At 40.2% G+C, this 20494-nt stretch overlaps 1 protein-coding gene across 2 annotated transcripts in view; it reads left to right on the top strand.

Annotated features, from left to right (window-relative positions):
• The window catches only part of nbeaa (neurobeachin a), a 1069212-nt gene that overhangs the window by 220995 nt on the left and 827723 nt on the right, over positions 1-20494 (top strand). For both annotated transcript variants that reach the window (XM_041199054.1, XM_041199053.1), the window contains exons 14-18: positions 10707-10786; positions 11054-11116; positions 12801-12898; positions 13804-13896; positions 16504-16612. In XM_041199054.1, coding sequence (XP_041054988.1) covers positions 10707-10786; positions 11054-11116; positions 12801-12898; positions 13804-13896; positions 16504-16612 — 443 coding nt within the window. The remainder of the gene's footprint in view (positions 1-10706; positions 10787-11053; positions 11117-12800; positions 12899-13803; positions 13897-16503; positions 16613-20494) is intronic.

Below are 20494 nucleotides of genomic sequence, written 5' to 3'. Positions count from 1 at the left end.
TAGGGTTGTTTCCTTAGAACAGAGGAGGCTAAGGGGTGACCTAATTCAGTTGTACAAAATTATGAGGGGCCTAGATAGGTTAGACAGGAAAGACTTGTTTCCCTTAGCTGAGGGGTCAGTTGCCAGGGGCCAGAGATTTAAGGTGATTGTAAGAAGAATTAGAGGGGACATAAGGAAAACCTTTTTCACCCAGAGGTTGGTAGATGTCTGGAATTCACTGCCTAAGTTGGTAGTTGAGGCTAAAAAGCTCAACTCATTTAAAAGTTGGTGGCTGAGGCTGTGTCATAAAACTGCCATTTTTTTCATTTTTTTTGGTTTACTGTGAAGTAGTTTTATGGGTTAAGTATAGTTGGGTCTGTGTGTGATTTAATTACATTTGGAGTTGAGTAGACTGCAAGTTTGAAATCATCAAAAGAAGCTAGGTGCTTGACATGCTGATGAATAAACATGGATGCTGTCTTAGCATGTAAGGTTTGAAGGGAATTTGCATTGTTAGATAAGTGAAAGCACATTTGGATTTCAAAGGGACCTTAGTCTATTTACAACTAACCAGATAAGCACGGCTAAGGACTGTTTATTTTTCCCTAAAGGTTACTGGCAATATGGGCAACATGAAAGTTTTTATATTATGAGGAAGATACAGTTTCAAAGACATATGGAACAATAGAATTTTCATATTAAAGAGAGAGAACCTTTCATTGTCCTTGATATATGTTTATGTGTCAGAAGGCCCCGTAAAATCTAACAGGAGTGTGTGGAATAGCCTTAATGAAATCTTCAGCATTTGTGCATAAGTCTGCTGTCTAATGAAGCAGAAGCTGGGGAAAAGCCATTTGGAATTCCACTGTCCAGGATATTGTGTTAACTTGCTGAGTTTGTTTTAAATCTAAAATCTATTTTTGGACAGTTGCCTTAAAGGGGGTGTAACTGGGGATCAGGTTAATTAGGAATTTTAGGAGTTATTATTGTAGTCTTATATATGTGCTTGACATATTTTATTTTGTTAATAAATATTTTAATTTAATTTTTTAAAACTCTGATGGTCTTGGTAGACTTATTACTTCTGAATTCAGTGCACATATCTCATAATAAATACAAATTGCAAAACCATGGTGCTAGCGCAACCAAGTATCCCTCATGGATTTGTTCCGCCAGGCACACATCATCTGCCACGTCATAACAGGCTGGAATGCTCAACTCATTTAAAAGGTATCTGCATTTGCATCTGAAGTGCTGTAACCTGCAAGGCTACGGACCAGGTGCTGGAAAGTTGGTTTAAAATGAGCGGTTAGTTTCTTTTTTCTCTTTTTTTGGCCAGCGCAGACACAATGGCCTGAATGGCCTTTTTCTGCACCGTAACTTCTCTATGGTTCTACTGCACAAAAACATCAACTTTACAATATGAAAAGCATATCAGTGGTGATATAGACAGTGAAATGCCATTTTTGCTGGACTAACAGTACCATGATACAACTTGGAAAGCAACTTTTTAATATTGGCCTTTCATTACATATCTGCTCCTTGCCTGAAGTTTCTGTACCATTTGTGCATTAAAAACAGTGAGCAACATTAGCCTCACCATTATTTTGATAAAATTCTTGTAAAAGTTTCTTTCTTGAAGAGTTGTCCTAAAACCTGTGCAGTGGGAGGTATCTATTTTTAAGAGAGAGACCTTGATAAAAGTGCAACTAGGAGCTCAATGGCTAGATTACACTTCACCTGGCAAGAACTCCCTCTCTTTAAAAATACTTGCAGTTTTCAACTGGCTTCATTCTTGTTAACAGAGACTTTTCTACATATAGATTTATTCTGCACTGCTGGGTTTCATGGAGTCCATGCCTAAATGCATCCTGACTTTAAAGCCAAAAACAGTGATGGTTTTGGGCCTACAGTTACATAACAAGTCTTTTAATATTGGTACCAAGCACGGTACCATCAGATTTTTAAAAATTCATTCACAGGATGTGGGCTTCGCTGGCTGGACCAGCATTTATTGCCCATCCCTAGTTGCCCTTGAGAAGGTGGTGGTGAGCTGCTGCCTTGAACCGCTGCAATCCATGTGGTATAGGACACCCAAAGTGCTGTTAGGAAGGTAGTTCCAGGATTTTGACCCAGCGACAGTTAAGGAACGGTGATTTTTTTCCAAGTCAGGAAGGTGAGTGACTTGGAGGGGAACTTGCAGGTGGTGATGTTTGCATGTACCTCCTGCCCTTGTCCTTCTAGGTGGTAGTGGTTGTGGGTTTGGAAGGTGCTGTCTAAGAAGCGTTGGTGAATTCCTGCAGTGCACCTTGTAGATGGTACACACTGCTGCCACTGTGCATCGGTGGTGGAGGGAGTGAATGTTTGTGGATGTGGTGCCAATCAAACAGACTGCTTTGTCCTGTATGGTGACCAGCTTCTTGAGTGTTGTGGGAGCTGCACTCATCCAAGCAAGTGGGGAGTATTCCATTACACTCCTGACTTGTGCCTTGTAGATGGTGGACAGGTTTTGGGGAGTCAGGAGGCGAGTTACTCATTGCAAGATTCCTAATCTCTGACCTGCTCTTGTAGCCATAGTATTTATATGGCAAGTCCAGCTCAGTTTCTGGTCAAGGATGTTGATAGTGGGGGGATTCAGTGATGGTAATGCCATTGAACGTCATGGGGCAATGGTTGGATTCTGCCTAGTTGGAGACGGTCATTACTTGACATTTGTGTGGCGCGAATGTTACTTGCCACTTGTCAGCTCAAGCCTGGATATTGCCCAGGTCTTGCTGCATTGGTCATGGACTGCTTCAGTATCTGAGGAGTCACGAATGGTGCTGAATATTGTGCAAGTAGGTTAGATACATTTAAGGGGAAATGAAGTAAGTGTATTAGGGAGAAGTGCATAAGGGGTTGTGCTGATCGAGTTAATTTATGGAGGATGAGAGGAGACTTGGGGGAGAATTTTCTCCCCGCCGGGCGGGCTGCCCGGGAGCGGGCGTGGAGCCGACCGCCACCTGGGATAGGCTGCACACTGCCATATTATGTGGGCGGGCTAATTAAGGCCCACCCAGTGTGACGTGCACCCGGAAGCGCTTAGCACTACCTGTGTGGGTGGGGGGAGGAGGGAGAGTTGGGACCTACAAGTAAGCTCCGTGCCTCAGGGAGATTAAGTTCAGTGCAAAAGCTGGAAAAAAAACTATTCAGACATGTCCCCTCATGTGACACTGTCACATGATAATAAACCCTTCATGAAACCTCATCCCACCCGTGGATTTGGTTTCATGAGAAATGTGAAAGCCACCTGGGTCCTTCGCCTGCTCGCCAACTTTAAGGTTGGACAGGCAGCCCTGACAATTGCTTTAATTAGTTTATTAGTGGTCTTAACAGGCCTTTGACAGTTCAGCAGGCGTGCAGCTGACTCCGGTGCATGCCCCGGAATAGAAGATCAGAATGACGCGTGGTGCTGTCAGGACACACGCCCGATGTCATCGCCCCCACACGCTGACCAGAAGATTCTGCCCTTGTGTGGAGTAAACGTCGGCATGGGCTAGTTGGGGGACATGTCCTTTTTTTTGTTTTTTCACAGGATGTGGACGTTGCTGGCTGTGTCAGCATTTGTTGCCCATCCGTAATTGTCCTTGAAGATAGTGTTGAGCCACCATCTTGAACCGCTGCAGTCCATGTGGTATAGGTACACGCACAGTGCTGTTAGGGAGGGAGTTCCAGGATTCCAGTGATAGTGAAGAAATATCAATTTAGCTCTAAACTAGGATAGTGTGTGGCTTGGAGGTGAACTTGCAGGTGGTGGTGTTCCCATGCATCTGCTGTCCTTGTCCTAGGTAGTAAAGATTTTGGTTTGGAAAGGTTTTCAAGGGAGCCTTGGTGAATTGCTGCAGTGCATCTGCTGCCACTATGTGTTGGTAGTGAATGTTTAAGGTGGTGGATGAAGTGCCAGTCAAGCAGGCTGCTTTGTCCTGGACACTGTTGAGCTTCTTGAGTCTTGTTGTAGCTGCATTCATTCAGGCAAGTGGAGAGTATATGTGCTGTATATTTTATGTAAAATTGTTCTTTGGAGATGATACAAGAATGGATTGAAATGAGTACCTTGGAACACCTATTTTATATACAAATGAAACAAAAGATAATAGTACACCCTGCAGTATTAGAAGACAGAGCTTTGTCAAGTGTTACCAAAATATATTCAACTGAATTGACCATTTGACTGGTATCTAGTTTGTAATTGGGCATTTAATTTGCTATGAAATTGATGAATTTTCTTTGTTGTCTGGAAGACATAATAATGCCTAAAGGATATTGCAGTTTAAGCCAAAAGATAATGCTCAATTCTCCAGGTTTATAGAAAGGCCCATTTTATGTGTTGGAGCATTTAATTAAAAAAAATGAACTGCTTTATTATTGACATTTTCAATATTATGCATTACAGGATATTGTTAATTCATTTCTTCCATTATAAAAAGCCAAAGCCTGTTGTGGTTAACATCTCTACATATGTCTATCTCATAAGTACAAGAGCATTATCAAATCCTTTTTAGTAGCAGAATAAAGTTATATTCCACTTCTGCATTACATTATCTGTATTATGTCATTTTTCTAAGCAAGCAGGTCATTCAGTGCACCTTTAGTTAATATAATCTGAATTCCATCTTGCTTTCACAGAATCACACACAATCACAGTGCAGAAGAGGCCCTTAGGCCCATCGAGTCTGCACCGACACATGAGAAACATCTGACCTACCTACCTAATCCCATTTACCAGCACTTGGCCCATAGCCTTGAATGTTATGACGTGCCAAGTGCTCATTCAGGTACTTTTAAAGGATGTGAGGCAACCCACTTCCACCACCCTCCCAGGCAGTGCATTCCAGACCGTCACCACCCTCTGGGTAAAAAAGGTTTTCCTCACGTCCCCCACTAAACCTCCTGCCCCTCACCTTGAACTTATGCCTCCTTGTGACTGGCCCTTCAACTAAGGGGAACAGCTGCTCCCTATCCACCCTGTCCATCCCCCTCATAATCTTGTACACCTCGATCAGGTCGTCCCTCAGTCTTCTCTGCTCCAGTGAAAACAACCCAAGTCTATCCAACTTCTCTTCAGAACTTAAATGTTTCATCCCAGGCAACATCCTGGTGAATCTCCTCTGTACCCCCTCCAGTGCAATCACATTCTTCCTATAATGTGACGACTAGAACTGCACACACTACTCCAGCTGTGGTCTCACCAAGGTTCTATACAATTCCAACATGACCTCTCTACTTTTGTAATCTATGCCTTGATTCATAAAGGCAAGTGTCCCATATGCCTTTTTCATCACCCCACTAACATGCCCCCTGCCTTCAGAGATCTATGGACACATACGCCAAGGTCCCTTTGTTCCTCAGAACTTCCAAGTGCCATGCCGTTCATTGAATACTTCCTTGTCAGATTATTCCTTCCAAAATGTATCACCTCACACTTTTCAGGGTTAAATTCCATCTGCCACTTATCTGCCCATTTGACCATCTCGTCTATATCTTCCTGTAGCCCAAGACACTCAACCACACAGTTAACCACCCGGCCAATCTTTGTGTCATCCGTAAACTTACTAATCCTACCCCCCACATAGTCATCTATGTCGTTTATATAAATGACAAATAATAGGGGACCGAGCATAGATCCCTGTGTACACCACTGGACACTGGCTTCCAGTCACTAAAGCATCCTTCTGTCATCACCCTCTGTCTCCTACAACTAAGCCAATTTTGAATCCACCTAATCAAATTACCCTGTATCCAATGTGCTTTTGCCGCCTTTATAAGTCTCCCACGTGGAACCTTGTCAAAGGCTTTGATAAAGTGTGGTCATTTTTTTTCACTCTGGGCTACAAACCATGCTACAGTTGATAGTACTCAGGCATTTGACCTGCTCCCAGTAATTAACAAATATTTTTGAAGTGGCAACTAGACGTTCGTTTCTGGTTTTCTAATTTTTCCACTGGGGGCGGGGGGGGGGGGGACACTTTGTCTTCTGGTTAGCCCTTCCTAGTACCAGAATGTCAGATAAGAAATTTGCTGTGTTGGGAACTGAGAAATAGAATAGATAGCACATTATTCTTAAACCTGAATTTGCACCTGCTGTAGATTGATACTATGACAATCTCTTTCTCTGCTAGCAGGAAGAACTCCAAGTGATGGGCAACAACAATCGAGAAAGTAGCTAGAAAGTGCCTGCAGCACAAAGCTTTATTACATGTAATAATTGACACTAAAAAGCCTATCTCGGCGAGGGACCTGGGGGAATGGTTGAGTGCAGTTGGAATCAAACTAGCAAGAGCCCCTTTTAAAATTTTTCAAAATTTATTCTTTCATGGCAGTGGGTGTCACTGGCTAGGCCAGCATTTGTTGCCCATCACTAATTACCCTTGAGAAGGTGGAGGTGAGCCACCTTCATATAATGCTGCAATCCATGTAATTGTAGATATGCCCACTGTGCTGTTAGGGAGTTGGACAATTTTGATCCAGTGACAATGAAGGAATGACAATGTAGCTCCAAGTGGGGATGGTGTGTGACTTGGAGAGGAACTGCAGGTGGTGGTGTTCCCATGCACCTGTTGTGCTTAATCTTCTAGGTGGTAGAGGTCACAGGTTTGGAAGGTGCTGTTGAGGAAGGATTGATGAGTTTCTGCAGTGCAATTTGTGTAGTGCTGACACTGCTGCCACTATGCATTGGTGGTGGAGAGAGTGAATCTTTAAGGTATTGGATGGGGTGCCAGTCAAACAGGCTGCTTTATCCTGGATGGTATTGAGCTTCTTGAGTGGTATTGGAGCTGCACTCAACCAGGCAAGTGGAGCATATCACACTCCTGTCTTGTGCCTTATAAATGGTGAGCAGGCTTTTTGGAGTCAGGAGGTGAGTTACTTGTCACAGAATTCCCAGCCTCTGACCTTTTTTTTAGTAGCCACAGTATTTATGTGGCTGGTTCAGTTTCTGATCAGTGGTGACCCCCAGGATGTTGATGAAGGATTCAGCAATAGTAATGCCATTGAATGTCAAAGGGAGATGGTTAGATTTTCTCTTGTTGAAGATGGCCATTCCCTGACACTTATGTGGTATGAATGTTACTTGCTATTTATCAGCCCAAGCCTGAATGTTATCCAGGTTTTGCTGCATATGGAATGGATTGCTTTAGCATTTCATGAGTCGTAAATGGTGCTGAACATTGTGCAATCATCAGCGAGCATCCCCACTTCTAACCTTATGGTGGAGGAAAGGGCATTGGTGAAGCAGCCAAGATGGTTGGACCTAGGACACGACCCTTTTATAGCAATTGAGTTTTATATCTTTTATAGATACATTTTGTAAGTCTTAAGTCTGCTTATTGTCTGCAATAATTTGACCGTTGAAAAGTTTCCTACTAATGCCATTTTTTATATCGATAATATGAATATTGTTGTGAATATCTAGCTCATAAGTCATATGTTTTAGAATACGACTTTTAGTGTTTGTAATTAAAGTTTTAACTGGTTAAGAAACTGATTAACAACCCTGAAGTAGCGTAAATGCTAGATCTATCATCCATGATAGCCTGTGACTGGGAGCTGGTATTCAGTACAAGGCAAAGTTGGTAAGGGGAAAAATGACTGGAAGCTTTGTTTAGCTAGAAGCTGAAGGAAGAAACCTACAATAATCCGCTCAGTGAAAGGCAATTAACTTTTTTGCAGTTGGAGTACTGGAAGTGATCAGCTTGGTTGCAGTTTGAAACTATAGCAGCGGGCTATTACAAATGAAGGGTCTTTCTGATGTTTTAAGCCACTGCACAGGAGTTGTTGGGAGGCTTTTGTTTGAGCTATGGAATCCAGAGTTGTGAGATTTTAAAGGAAAGTTGGGGGGGGTCGATCAATGGAATGACCCCTAAGAAATCTTGTACCTTGGCGAATAGCTGGAATACTGATGAGAAGTCAGAGTAAATTCTGCAGAGCTTTGATATACCATTTGATTTGATACCAGAGAAGAAGCAAATGAACCTTCAAGTTTTTCTTCAGATAAGGAAACTCTTTGGGGGGTGGGGGGTGAGTTAAAAAATAGAACTGAGTTTATAGCATAAATCTTTAAAAGCGACAGTGTTAAGTTAATAGTGCTTACTTTAATTTCTCATGTATTATATATATGAAATGAAGTTTTGTTAAAAAACATGAAATCTTGTGACAAAGTTCGGTCAGTTAATTGCTGGGTATTTGGATTTCTCCTTTTAAACATTAACGGTCCCTAACAGAATCACAAAGGAGGCCATTTGGCTCGTCGTGTCTGCGCCAGCTTTCCGAATGAGCATTTCATTTAGTGCTGTTCTCCTGCTTCTCCCTGTAACCCTGCACATTCTTCTTTTCAAATAACAGCCTACTTCCCTTTTGAAAGCGTCAATTAAACCTATCTCCACCGCACTGTCTGGCAGTGCATTCCAGACCTTGACTAGTCACTGCGTGTGAGAGTTTTTTCCCATATCGCTTTTATTCCTTTTGACAATTACTTGGAATCTGTACCCACTTGTTCTCAATCCTTTCACAAGAGAGAGCAGTTTCTCCCCATCTACTCTGTCCAGACCCCTCTTGATTTTGAATACCTCTATCATATCTCCTCTCAGCCTTCTCTTCTGCAAGGAAAACTGTTGTAACTTCTCCAGTCTATCTTCTTAACTGGAATCATTCTCACAAATCTTTTCTGCACTCTCTCCAATGCCTTCACATCTTTCCTAAAGTGTGACATCCAGATCTGGGCACATTACTCCAGCTGAGGCTAAACTAGTGTCTTATACAGGTTCAGCATAACCCCCTTGCTCTTGTACTCTATGCTCCCATTAATAAAACTTGGGATACTATATGCTTTTTTAACTGCTCTCTCAACCTATCCTGCCACCTTTAATGACTTATGCATAGATACACCCAGATCCCTCTGCACCACAACCCTTAGAGTTATACCCTTTAGTTTATATTGTCTCTCCATCTTCTTCCTACTAAAATGAATTACATAACATTTCTCCACATTGAACTTCATCTGCCACTTGACTGCCCATTCCACCAACTTGTTTGTGCCCTTTTGAAGTTCTACACCATCCCCCTCACAGTTTATAAAGCTTCAAAGTTTCATATCACCTGCAAATTTTGAAATTGTGCCCTGTACACCAAGGTTTAGGTCATTAAAATATATTAGGAAAAGCAAGGGTCCTAACACTGAACCCTGAACCATTATAAACTTTCCTCCAGCCCGAGAAACACCCATTAACCACCACTCATTGTTTCTTGCCTTTTGGCCAATTTCGTATCCATGTTGCAACTGTCCCTTTTATGCCATGAGCTATAACTTTGCTCTCATGTCTCTTGTAACAATATAGTAACAATGTACAATTCATTTTACTGATAAGTTTGGCAGAAAGCTAATGCATTCTGTCACACATACATCACTTGAGTGCATTCTGATTTGAAAATCTACACAAAAATGCCAAAATTGTAGATGGTGCAGCAAAGTAATTAAAAATGTTACATTCTGTAAAATGCAGAACTTCACTGATGTACATAATTTAAGTTTGTACATTAATTCCATAACACAGTTTTTTAGGGCAGTGTTCATTATAAAAATGGTGTAGCCTGGAACTTAGCAAAGCCTTAATTTCTTAGTAACTTCAAGTATGACCAGTCATTTTGTAAATTATAAAAAACAGAGTTAAAAATGGGAATATTTCTAGTTGGATGAAACACAATGGTCATTTCACATCAAGGGGAAACCGTATGGGGATGAACGCTACGCCACCTGAGCAGATCTATGTGGGCAACAATTAAATGGTATGACTGCTATGTGACTTGCTGAAATAAAATTGATCACTTCTTTTTGAGATATATTCCATTCATAGTATATGTCCAACAAAACTTTACTATATAGCTTTTAATTATACGAATAATTTAGCACCAAGTTCCCACGAACATGCTGTGTGTTAACAGGAGAGAGGTGGCGCCCATCCGATCACATTCCAGCCCTTAATCGAGCAGCACTACGCACTGACTGGAGTTGGCTATCCTATGCCAACCAGTGATCTGCGGCACTAGGGTATCATTATGTTTAGGGGGGATTTTGACTTAGAGGTGTTCAGTCGTAATCCCACAGATGTTAGCTTCGCACCATTGGTTCCTCAGCCAAGCTCATATACCAAATGTCTGAACATGCAGTTCCTTTCATACTGAGCAGGATTACTATTGCAACAACACATATCAGTAGAGTAGAACTAACCTGTCTCACAATGGTCTAAACCCAGCTCATGTTCCTTATAAGTGGGTGAACAATCCAACGCTTGGTGAATTCTACTTCACAATGATTACAGACTATTTTATTCAATTTAACTGTTGAAATTTCCAAAGCAAATAGGATAACTTGTAATTGAGATTGTACTTAGTTTTTACAATTGAATATTTCTTCCTTGTCTTCAGTGTGTTCAGTTACACTCAATAAACCTTTTATCTGATCTTTTTGACTCTGTAAAGTTTATTTTCTTAAATTGGTACAAGTTACTTTAGAAGATGCCTGAATTTTAACGACTCTTTAGAAAGAAAACCTTTCAAATCTTTTGTTAAGGATTCATATGTATGTTTCATGAGCTTTCTTAATATAATTATATGAAAAGAGTGCAGGTCTTGGAAAACATTTTTTGAACTAACATTTGAAAGTGCTTGACAGAAAATATTCTTTTTGTTTCAAGATGGCCCTCGTCCATCTCAGAAAGAAATAATTTCATTGCGGGCTTTTATGCTGCTATTTTTGAAGCAACTAATTTTGAAGGTAAGAACTAAACTTTTTAACAGATATTTTTTCAGTATGTTCTGTTAAATTACTGAAATCAGGAAAGAAGATCATGTCTGTGAACGAAACAAAATTCATTGCATGTTTCCTATAATTGCATTGTATCAAGAGTTTAATGGAAATACTGAAAATAAGTTTGGTGTAAAAAAAATGGCCTCTGACAGAATTAATCTAATATATGATGATATGACCAAGTATTGTGTGTAATTGTTAGATTGTCAGCAGTAGTTCTTTTCTTTTGAATAGGATCGTGGTGTGAAGGAAGATGAACTTCAAAGTATTCTTAACTACCTGTTAACCATGCATGAGGTAAATTCCAAAAATATCAAGACATTTTTTCTTGGTTTGTTGCAAGTAATCACATTAATCAGGATAAGAAATTCAGAAATAGCAATGCATTATTTAAGTAAACATACACATTATAGAAACATAGAAAATAAGAGCAGCAGTAGGCCATTCGGCCTTTCGAGCCTGCTCCGCTATTCATTATGATCATGGTTGATCATCCAACTCAATAGCCTGCTCACGCTTTCTCCCCATATCATTTGATCCCTTTCGCCCCTAATTCTTTAATGAAAACATACAATGTTTTGGCCTCAACTGCTTTCTGTGGTAACGAATTTCACAGGCTCACCACTCTCTGGATGAAGAAATTTCTCCTCATCTCAGTCCTAAATGGTCTACCCTGTATCCACAGACTGTGACCCCTGGTTCTGGACTCCCCTGCCATTGGGTACATCCTTCCTGCGTCTACCCTGTGTAGTCCTGTTAGAATTTTATAGGTTTCTATGAGATCCCCCCTCATTCTACTGAACTCCAATGAATATAATCCTAACCGACTCATGTGTCAGTCCCGCCATCCCAGGAATCAGTCTGGTAAACCTTCGCTGCACTCCCTCTATAGCAAGAACATCCTTCCTCAGATAAAGAAACCAAAACTGCACACAATATTCCAGGTGTGGTCTCACCAAGACCCTGTATAGTTGCAGCAAGGCATCCCTGCTCCTGCACTCGAATCCTCTGGCTATGAAGGCCAACATAACATTTGCCTTCTTTACCGCATGTTGCACCTGCATGCTTACCTTCAGCGACTGGTGTACAAGGACACCCAGGTCTCATTGTACATTTCCCTCTCTCAATTTATAGCCATTCAGATAATAATCTGCCTTCCTGTTTTGCTACCAAAGTGGCTAACCTTACATTTATCCACATTGTACTGCATCTCCCATGCATATGCCCACTCATTCAGCTTGTCAGTATTTATAGGTATTTGTTGGAGTTCTATCTTTTATCATTTTCGTTGACATGATAATTTTGACATATAAAATCTGCTTATTGTTCTGAGACTACCTCAAAGGCTGAATGAGTTAATTGGGATACTTAGCCATACAGACCAGGGAGGTCCCAATTTCAATTCAAGATCTGTTCTAAATTAATTCATGCAGTGCATGTACCTAGATGTTAGGTAAGGACAGGATCAAGTTTAGCTGCAGTATCTTCCATATAGTCCACATATGCCCCATTGATGAAGTTAATGGGGCTTCAAAGTTACAAGAAGATGGGCCAATGTGTCAGAAGCAGAAGTCAGCACCCTAAGTAGAAGAGGAAATTGGAAAGGGGAATAAAATTTTTATTCGGTTTTGTAAAATCAGTTGCAGTTTGACCTAATGAAATAGCGTATCAATTTAAATTTACAGTAACAACTTACATTTATATAGCACCTTTCACGTAATGAAATATCCCAAGGCGCTTCACGGAAGCGTTTTAAGATGAAGTATGACACCAAGTCACATAAGGAGATATTAGGTCAGATGATTAAAAGCTTGGTGAAATAGGTATGTTTTAGGGAGTGTCTTAAAGGAGGAAAGTGAATTCACCCACCACCCCCATCTATTTTGAACTCTAGAGAGTTGATGTTTAGCAATATCTTTGTGAATTGAAGAGAGATTTATTTTGCCTGGCTTGCTGACTGGCTATCTATTCCATGAAACAGGATGAAAACATTCATGATGTGCTGCAACTGTTGGTTGCACTGATGTCAGAGCATCCTGCATCCATGATACCTGCTTTTGATCAACGAAATGGAATACGGTGAGTAATAGTTATACCATAGCTGCTAATAAATCAAATAGGAAATTCAGGAGAAACCTCTTTATCCAAAGAATGGTAAGAATGTGGAAATGCTATCTTGAGCAATTGAGGCAAATAACACAGATGCATGTAAACGAGAGCTAGATAAACACATGAGAGGGGAAGCATAAAAGGATATGCCAATAGGGTTAGATGAAGAGTGTGGGAGTCAGCATGTGTGAAGCATAAAGGCACAGACCAGTTCGGCTGATTGACTTCTTTCTGCACTGTAGGATCTTTTTAACATTATTCTGTTCCTGATTGGATATGAGGTTTACTATTTCAATAGTTGTCATTTTCAGTCATTTTGTTTGCAGCTTTTAATTGTGAAAAAGAAAGTAAATATTTATTTCCTGTATTAACATTGCCCTTCTAATGAAATAATTGATTAATTATTTTTGATCACGAGAGAAAATTGTTAATTTCAAACACATTTGCAATATTTTTGTGAATTTTATCTCATGTTTTTGAAATTAGTCAAATGTTTGGATGCCCTTTCTCTGCCAAAACACACTTTTATTAGTTTTGCACATCTGGAGTAAGGACTACTACATGTATCTATTTTTGTCAAAATTTTCAGGCTTTCAAATTATCAGAGGGGATGGCTGAGTAGTCAGATATTGAAATGCTTTTTCATGAGGTATCCACATATCAAAAGGGGCAAAAGAAAATATTACCTTGTTCAGTTTTTTTTTAAAAAGGAATGCTTTATTGGTGACATACTTTAGACACCAAATATGTCAAAGTTGTAAAGTGTTTAGAAGTGAAAAGTGATTGTGATTTTGTTTGTTTCAAAAATACTATTCATAATGATCTGTCTTTAGTAAATCATTGTAATTAATTTGATACCTTTATTGTCCCTTCAGGGTTATTTATAAGTTACTGGCTTCAAAAAGTGAAAGTATCCGAGTCCAAGCACTAAAAGTTCTGGGATACTTCCTTAAACATCTTGGTCACAAGTGAGTACGGCCAAATTCATATTCAAAGGATTTTAATTTCTTTTAACATAAGCCCACTCTATTCTTTCCATATTCTCGAGCTGCGAGAAGCCTTTGGAGGGCGTGGGTCATAGCAGTGTGGAGAGTCGTAACAGCTTTAGTGAGAGTGATTGGACAAAGTATTGAAATTCTCATTTTCATATTTTGATATATTTTGGGTTGAAAATTATTTTAATTTGCTTAATTTTAGCAGTTCAGTACTAGGCCTCTAAACCTGTTTATTTGGCTCCCTTTGATCTGGTTTGAGGTGGTATTAGGTAGCTAGTTACAAAAGAGACATGACAAATAGACGATAGTTAATCTGGTCGTGAGAGATAAAAACACCTTTGTAGAAGAGTTAAGGGATGTCAAAAATATTAGGAAATGTGGAAAATTAATAAGGCTTAGCACTACAAAAATTAAATCAGGGTTGAGTGGTATGCATGTGAGTGTACAAAGCATTCAAAACACATTTGGATAGCTAAAAACATTTCTAATTATGGAAAGACACTGGATATAGCTGCTATACCGGAAATGAAACTTACAATTGGTCAAGACTTGGTTATAACGTTTTTAAGATAGATAGGGAGAGAAAAATGGTAGTGGGAGGGCACTGTTAGTGAAGGATTTCATTAAAGTGTTCGATTATAAGGATGTCCCAGGGGGTGGCATTAAGGCAATATGTATATGAGCAGAGTTAAAAGATGGAAAGGGAAGTAGTACAGATCTTGTTGTGGATCACAGGTTATCACAATGGTGATTAAATAGAGACAGAGAACTTCAGCCAGTTCACATGATAAGTAAGGGCTACAGGACAATTATATCGAGATAATTAACAATATAAACTGTAATAAAGGTAGTGAATATGGTTAAAGTAGAAAATGATTTTTTAGAATGCAATCAGGACTGTTTCCCAGCTCATTATATTCTTAGTCCAACTTGGAAGGAATCATTTGGAGGAAACGAATGAATGGGGGCAGATCATTGATGAGAGTAGAACAGCAATTTGAGAAATAGTGACCACAACATAATTAGGGTCAACTTAAGAATGGAAAAGGATAATAAAGAGTTGAAGCAAAGTCTGCTCATTGGGGAAAAAAGATAATGATCAATAGGATAAGAAGAGAATTGTCCCCAGTTATCTGGGAAAAAGGCTGACTATTCAGCAATAGCAAATATTCAGATACATTGAGTACCACTTTAGCTACATATTTATGTAAGGCTTGCCTAATAATTTTCCACACAATTTTTCTCCGGACTCCAGTATCTGACCTTACAAAGATTTTTTGTCACTATATTGTTTAATTCAGTAATGGAATTCAAGCTTCCACATGATTCTTTAAAAAAAAGTTCTTGATCTCGAGCAGCCCATTTTGTTGCCTCCTTATCATGGAAGGGTGGTGGGAGCAATGTGAAATCATCTTTTTGCCCTTCTGCGCTGTGTCAGAGTGGCTCAGGAGCAAGTGTTACATTTTTGCCTAATACTTCACACAAACAAAACTGGAAGAAGAACTGTTCTTCTTATAAGGTGATATTTTAATATCTAAGATTTAGCAGCATTGCTTGAAACTTTTCCCTAGGTGGATCAGCAGTTGGAGAAATTAAATTATTCTATCCCAAGATTTGTTAATCTGCATATCTTAACATTTCAAATATTCTGTTTTGTCTTGCTACTGATCAGTAATTAAAACCACAACACTGGTTGATTGGTATGAACTGGAGTAAACAGTTAAAATGGCCATTGACCTTCAAAGATCAATTATTTAGTTAGTTTAGTTTCAAAGGTAATTGGGATTTCAACACTGATAACCTGATCTTTAGTCTTCAGTGTTTAATTTTGCTAAGGGAAGCAGCGTCTGGTTTAACAATCAATTTTGAAAACCAAAATAAAGCCACAATGCTCTTGTTTGTAACAGGATGAATACTCTGCTTTGATTGCGCATGCCTTTGTTGGGAGGAATGTGTTTGCGAAACCAAGTGATCTAAGTGGGGTGGGGAAGGAAAAATAACTTTGTGAATTGGCAAATTGACCCCTGAAAACTTGATTCCAACCAGCATTCCTCTTTCACCATCATGAACCAAAAGTAATTAACTGGTTTTTCATCTCATGGCTGTTTGTGGTTTATTGTGGGTTCAGCGTGGCTACATAACAACATGTACATAGATAACATTTTGTCCATTTAAAGTAAGGAAATCATTGTGTAAAATACTTTGAAACATTGTGATATTGAACACATGCAAGTATAATATACATTATCAAAGCTCTTGAATATTCTAAATTTCTGACTTTTCAGAAACCAGAACCACTGAAAAATGAGCAGTAACATTTGTATTAAGTTGTTGGGCCATCTTTGAGGTGTTAATAGATCATAATCTTAATATGGCTCTAATCATGATCATGAGTGAAAGTGGTGAAAGAAAAGCCAGAAATTTGAATACATGAGTAATGCAAATAGGAGTCATTGTGGACAATGGACTTAACAAAAGGACTCCTAAATGAAAAGAACATGAATTTTAGTTAAATTTTTCCTCATTGTGCGAAATGAACTGGTGCCAGTCATGTCTGCTATAATAATGTGACTCTTTCAGAAGGAAGGTAGAGATCATGCACACGCACAGTCTGTTCACTTTGCTTGGAGAAAGGCTAATGCTGCATACCAATACTCTTACTATAACAACGTACAACACGCTTTATGAGGTAAGACGACGTGTCAATTGATGTAAATATTTTGAGAAGCAAATGTTAGGCACATTGCAATTCAAAGGTGAATTTATTGCTGTTGTTTTTTCCTGCAGCTATAACAACAACAAATGTTCAATGTTTTAGAATATTTGTCAAATTCCTGCTTTCTGAATGTATTCTGTGTGAGAAAAGTAAAGTTCCTATACTCAAGGCATTTTGTACAATATTTTTTTCTTGCATTCACAGGAAAAAGATATTTTTCACCAATTGATCATTTCTGGAATAATCTGTGCATTTGTGTATAGGTTAAAATGCATGGATTTTGCGATTAGTAATATTTTTAAACAAGCTGCTATACTTGGATTTAACTGAGATGCGCCAAGATTAAGGGAAATTTAGGGCCAATATAATAAAGTAATATAAATAATCCAAAGTCGATTACAGTTACTGTAAGAGAAATAGAGTCAAGACATGGCAGGCAATTCAGTCTAGTGGAATGGTGGTGCCCTAGATGACCACATATGCAGGAAGTGCTGCCAGCTGGAGAAACTTGAGCTCTGGGTTGCGGAGCTCGAATGGCAGCTGGAGTCACTGTGGCACATCCGCGAGGCTGAGAGCTACGTGGATAACACATTCCGAGAGATGGTTACACTGCAGCTCAAGGACCTGAAGACAGAGCGGGAATGGGTGACCACCAGGCGGCCCAAGAGAAGTAGGCAGGTAGTGCAGGAGTTCCCTGGGGTCCCGCTCACAAATCGGTTTTCCGTTTTGGAAGCTGGTGAGGGTGCTGGTTCCTCAGAGGAGTGCAGTCAGAACCAAGTTTGTGGCACCACGAGTGGCTCGGCTGTATAAGAGAGGAGGAAGAAGAAAGGAAGAGCAACAGTGTAAAGGGATTCACTGGTTAGGGTAACAGACAGGCATTTCTGTGGTCGTGGACGTGACTCCAGGGTGGTAAGTTGCCTCCCTGGTGCCAGGGTCAAGGATGTCACAGAGCGGCTGCAGGACATTTTTCTGGGGGAGGGTGATCAGCCAGACATCATGGTCCACATAGTACCGATGGTTTAGGTAGGAAGGGGGATGTGGTCCTGCAATCTGAATTTAGGGAGCTAGGTAGAAAATTAGCAAGTAGGACCTCTAAAGTAGTAATCACTGGATTACTTCCACTGTCATGTGCAAGTGAGTATAGTATTAGGAAGATAAGACAGGTGAATGCATGGCTGGAAAGATGGTGCAGGCGGGAGGGCTCTATATTCCTAGGACACTGGGACTGACTCTGGGGGAGATGGCACTTGTACAAGCCAGACAGGTTGCATCTGAATAGTGCCAGGACTGAATTCCTTGCGGGGCGTTTTACTAGTGTTGTTGGGGAGGGTTTAAACTAACACAGCAGGGATGTGGGAACCAGGAGAAAATATCAGAAAGTAATACCAGGGTGAACGGAATGCTGGGAGAGGCAGATAGCACTAAAATAGAAAATAGTAAGTTAATAGACGGAGTCAGAATGAGGGAACAAGTAATGAAGTCTAAATCAGGTTTACACTGCATGTGTGTGAATGCAAGGTGTATAGTTAATAAAATTGGGGAGTCACGTGCACAGATTGCCTTGTGGGATTATGATGATGCGGCGATAACGGAGACCTGGCTTAAGGAAGGGCAGATCTAGGTGTTAAATATTCCTGGTTACCAGGAGTTCAGAAAAGGTAGGAAAGGGAAAAAAGGAGGAGGGATAGTGTTTTTGGTTGAGGGAAGTAGTGCAGTCGTGGAGCAAGAGGATGCGTCAGAGGATTCAAGGACATAATCGATTAGGCCAGAGCTAAGGAATAAGAAGGGTGCAATTACATTGCTGTGTAATATATAGACCACCAGCTAGTGGGAAGGAAATAGAGGAATAAATCTGCAAGGAAATTACAGAGAGGTGTAAACATCATAGAGTAGTTATAATGGGGGACTTTAATTACCTGTAGATAGACTAGAAAAGTGGTAGTGTAAGGGGCAGTGAGGGACAAGCGTTCCTAGGTTCTGCTCAGGAGAATTTCCTACAGCAGTTATGTGTTCAGTCCAATAAGAAAGGAGGCACTGCTAGACCTGGTTCTTGGGAATGAGGTGGGCTAAGTAGATCAAGTGACAGTGGGGGAACATTTAAGGGCTAGTGATCATTATATCATAAGGTTTAGGATAACAGTGGTAAATAACATTGGTCGATCCAGAGTAAGAAGAATCGACTAGCAGAGAGCAGACTTCATTGGGGCAAGAATGGAGCTGGGCTGGATAGACTGGAACCAAAGATTGACGGAAAAAACAATAGTTGAACGTTGGGCTACCTTCAAAGAGGAGATGGTTTGGTCACAGTCAAGGTGTGTTCCCTCAAAAGGGAAGGGTAGGACAAACAAATCCAGAGCTTCCTGGATGACAAAGGCGATAGAAATTAAGTTAAAGAAAAAAATGTGTGCTTATGACAGGTGTGAACTGAAAACCAAGCTGAATACAGAAGGTTCAGAAGGGATGTGAAAAAGCAAATATGAGAAGCAAAGAAGGATTATGAAAAATGATTGGAGCTGACATAAAAGGAAATCCCAGAGTATTCTATAAGCACATCAATAGTAAAAGGGTGGCAAAAAGAGGAGTAGGGCTGATTAGGGACCAAAAAGGGAATGTACACATAGAGGCAAGAGGCATGGCTGAGGTGTTAAATGAATATTTTGCTTCTGTCTTTACCTACGAGGCAAATGCTGCCCAGGCCATGGTGACAGAGGAGTCACGAGAAGTGCTTAAATTGATGAGGTGGTATTGGATAAGCTGTCAGTGCTTAAAGTTGATAAGGCACCGGGACTGGATGAGATGCATCCAAGAATATTGAAGGAAGTGAGAGTGGAAATTGCAGAGGCACTGGCAATAATCTTTCAACGTTCGCTGGATTTGGGGGAGGACTGGAGAATTGCAAACAATTACGCCCTTGTTCAAAAAAGATTGGAAAGATCTGCTCTGCAATTACAGACCAGTCAGTTTAACTTCGGTGGTGGGGAAACTTCTAGAAGCAATTATTAGGGATGGAATTAATAGTCACATGGAAAAATGTGGATTGATTTGAAAGAGTTAGCATGGATTTGTTAAAGGAAAATTGTGTTTAACTAACTTGCTGGAGTTTTTTGAAGAGGTAACAGAGATGGTTGATGAGGCCAAGGCTGTTGATGTGGTATGGACTTCCAAAAAGCGTTCAATACAGTGCCACACAACAGACTTGTGGGGAAAGTTATAGGTCATGGAATAAAAGGGGCAGTAGCAACGTGGATACAAAATTGGCTGAGGGATAAGAAATAGAGCATAATGGTTAATGGGTATTTTTCAGGCTGGAAGAAGGTTTGTAGTGGAGTTCCCCAGGGGTCAGTATTGGGACCCTTGCTCTTCCTGATATATAAATGATCTCGATTCTGGTGTGCAGAGGACAATTTCAAAGTTTGCAAACAACACAAAACTTGGGAGAATTGTAAACTGTGAGGAGGACAGTGTAGAACTTCAAAAGGACACATTGGTTGAGTGGGCAGATAGGTGGCAGATGAGGTTCAATGTGGAGAAGTGTGAGGTGACACACTGATACAAAGAACATGGAGAGACAGTATAAAATAAAGGATACTATTGTGAAGGGTGTGCAGGAGCAGAGAGACCTGAGCGTATATGTACATAAGTAATTAAAGGTGGCAGGACAGTTAGAGAAAGCTGTTTCTAAAGCATACAGTATTCTAAGCTTCATTAATAGAGGCATAGAGTACAAGAGCAGTGATGTTATGATGAACTGATATAAGATGCTGGTTAGACCTCAGTTGGAGTATTGTGTACAGTTCTGGGTGCCCCTCTATAGGAAGGATGTGAACACATTGGAGAGGGTACAGAAGTGGTTTA

Source organism: Carcharodon carcharias, chromosome 11 (assembly GCF_017639515.1).
Source record: "Carcharodon carcharias isolate sCarCar2 chromosome 11, sCarCar2.pri, whole genome shotgun sequence".
NCBI classification, from domain to species: Eukaryota; Metazoa; Chordata; class Chondrichthyes; order Lamniformes; family Lamnidae; genus Carcharodon; species Carcharodon carcharias.
This window is presented reverse-complemented; position numbering and strand designations above follow the sequence as displayed.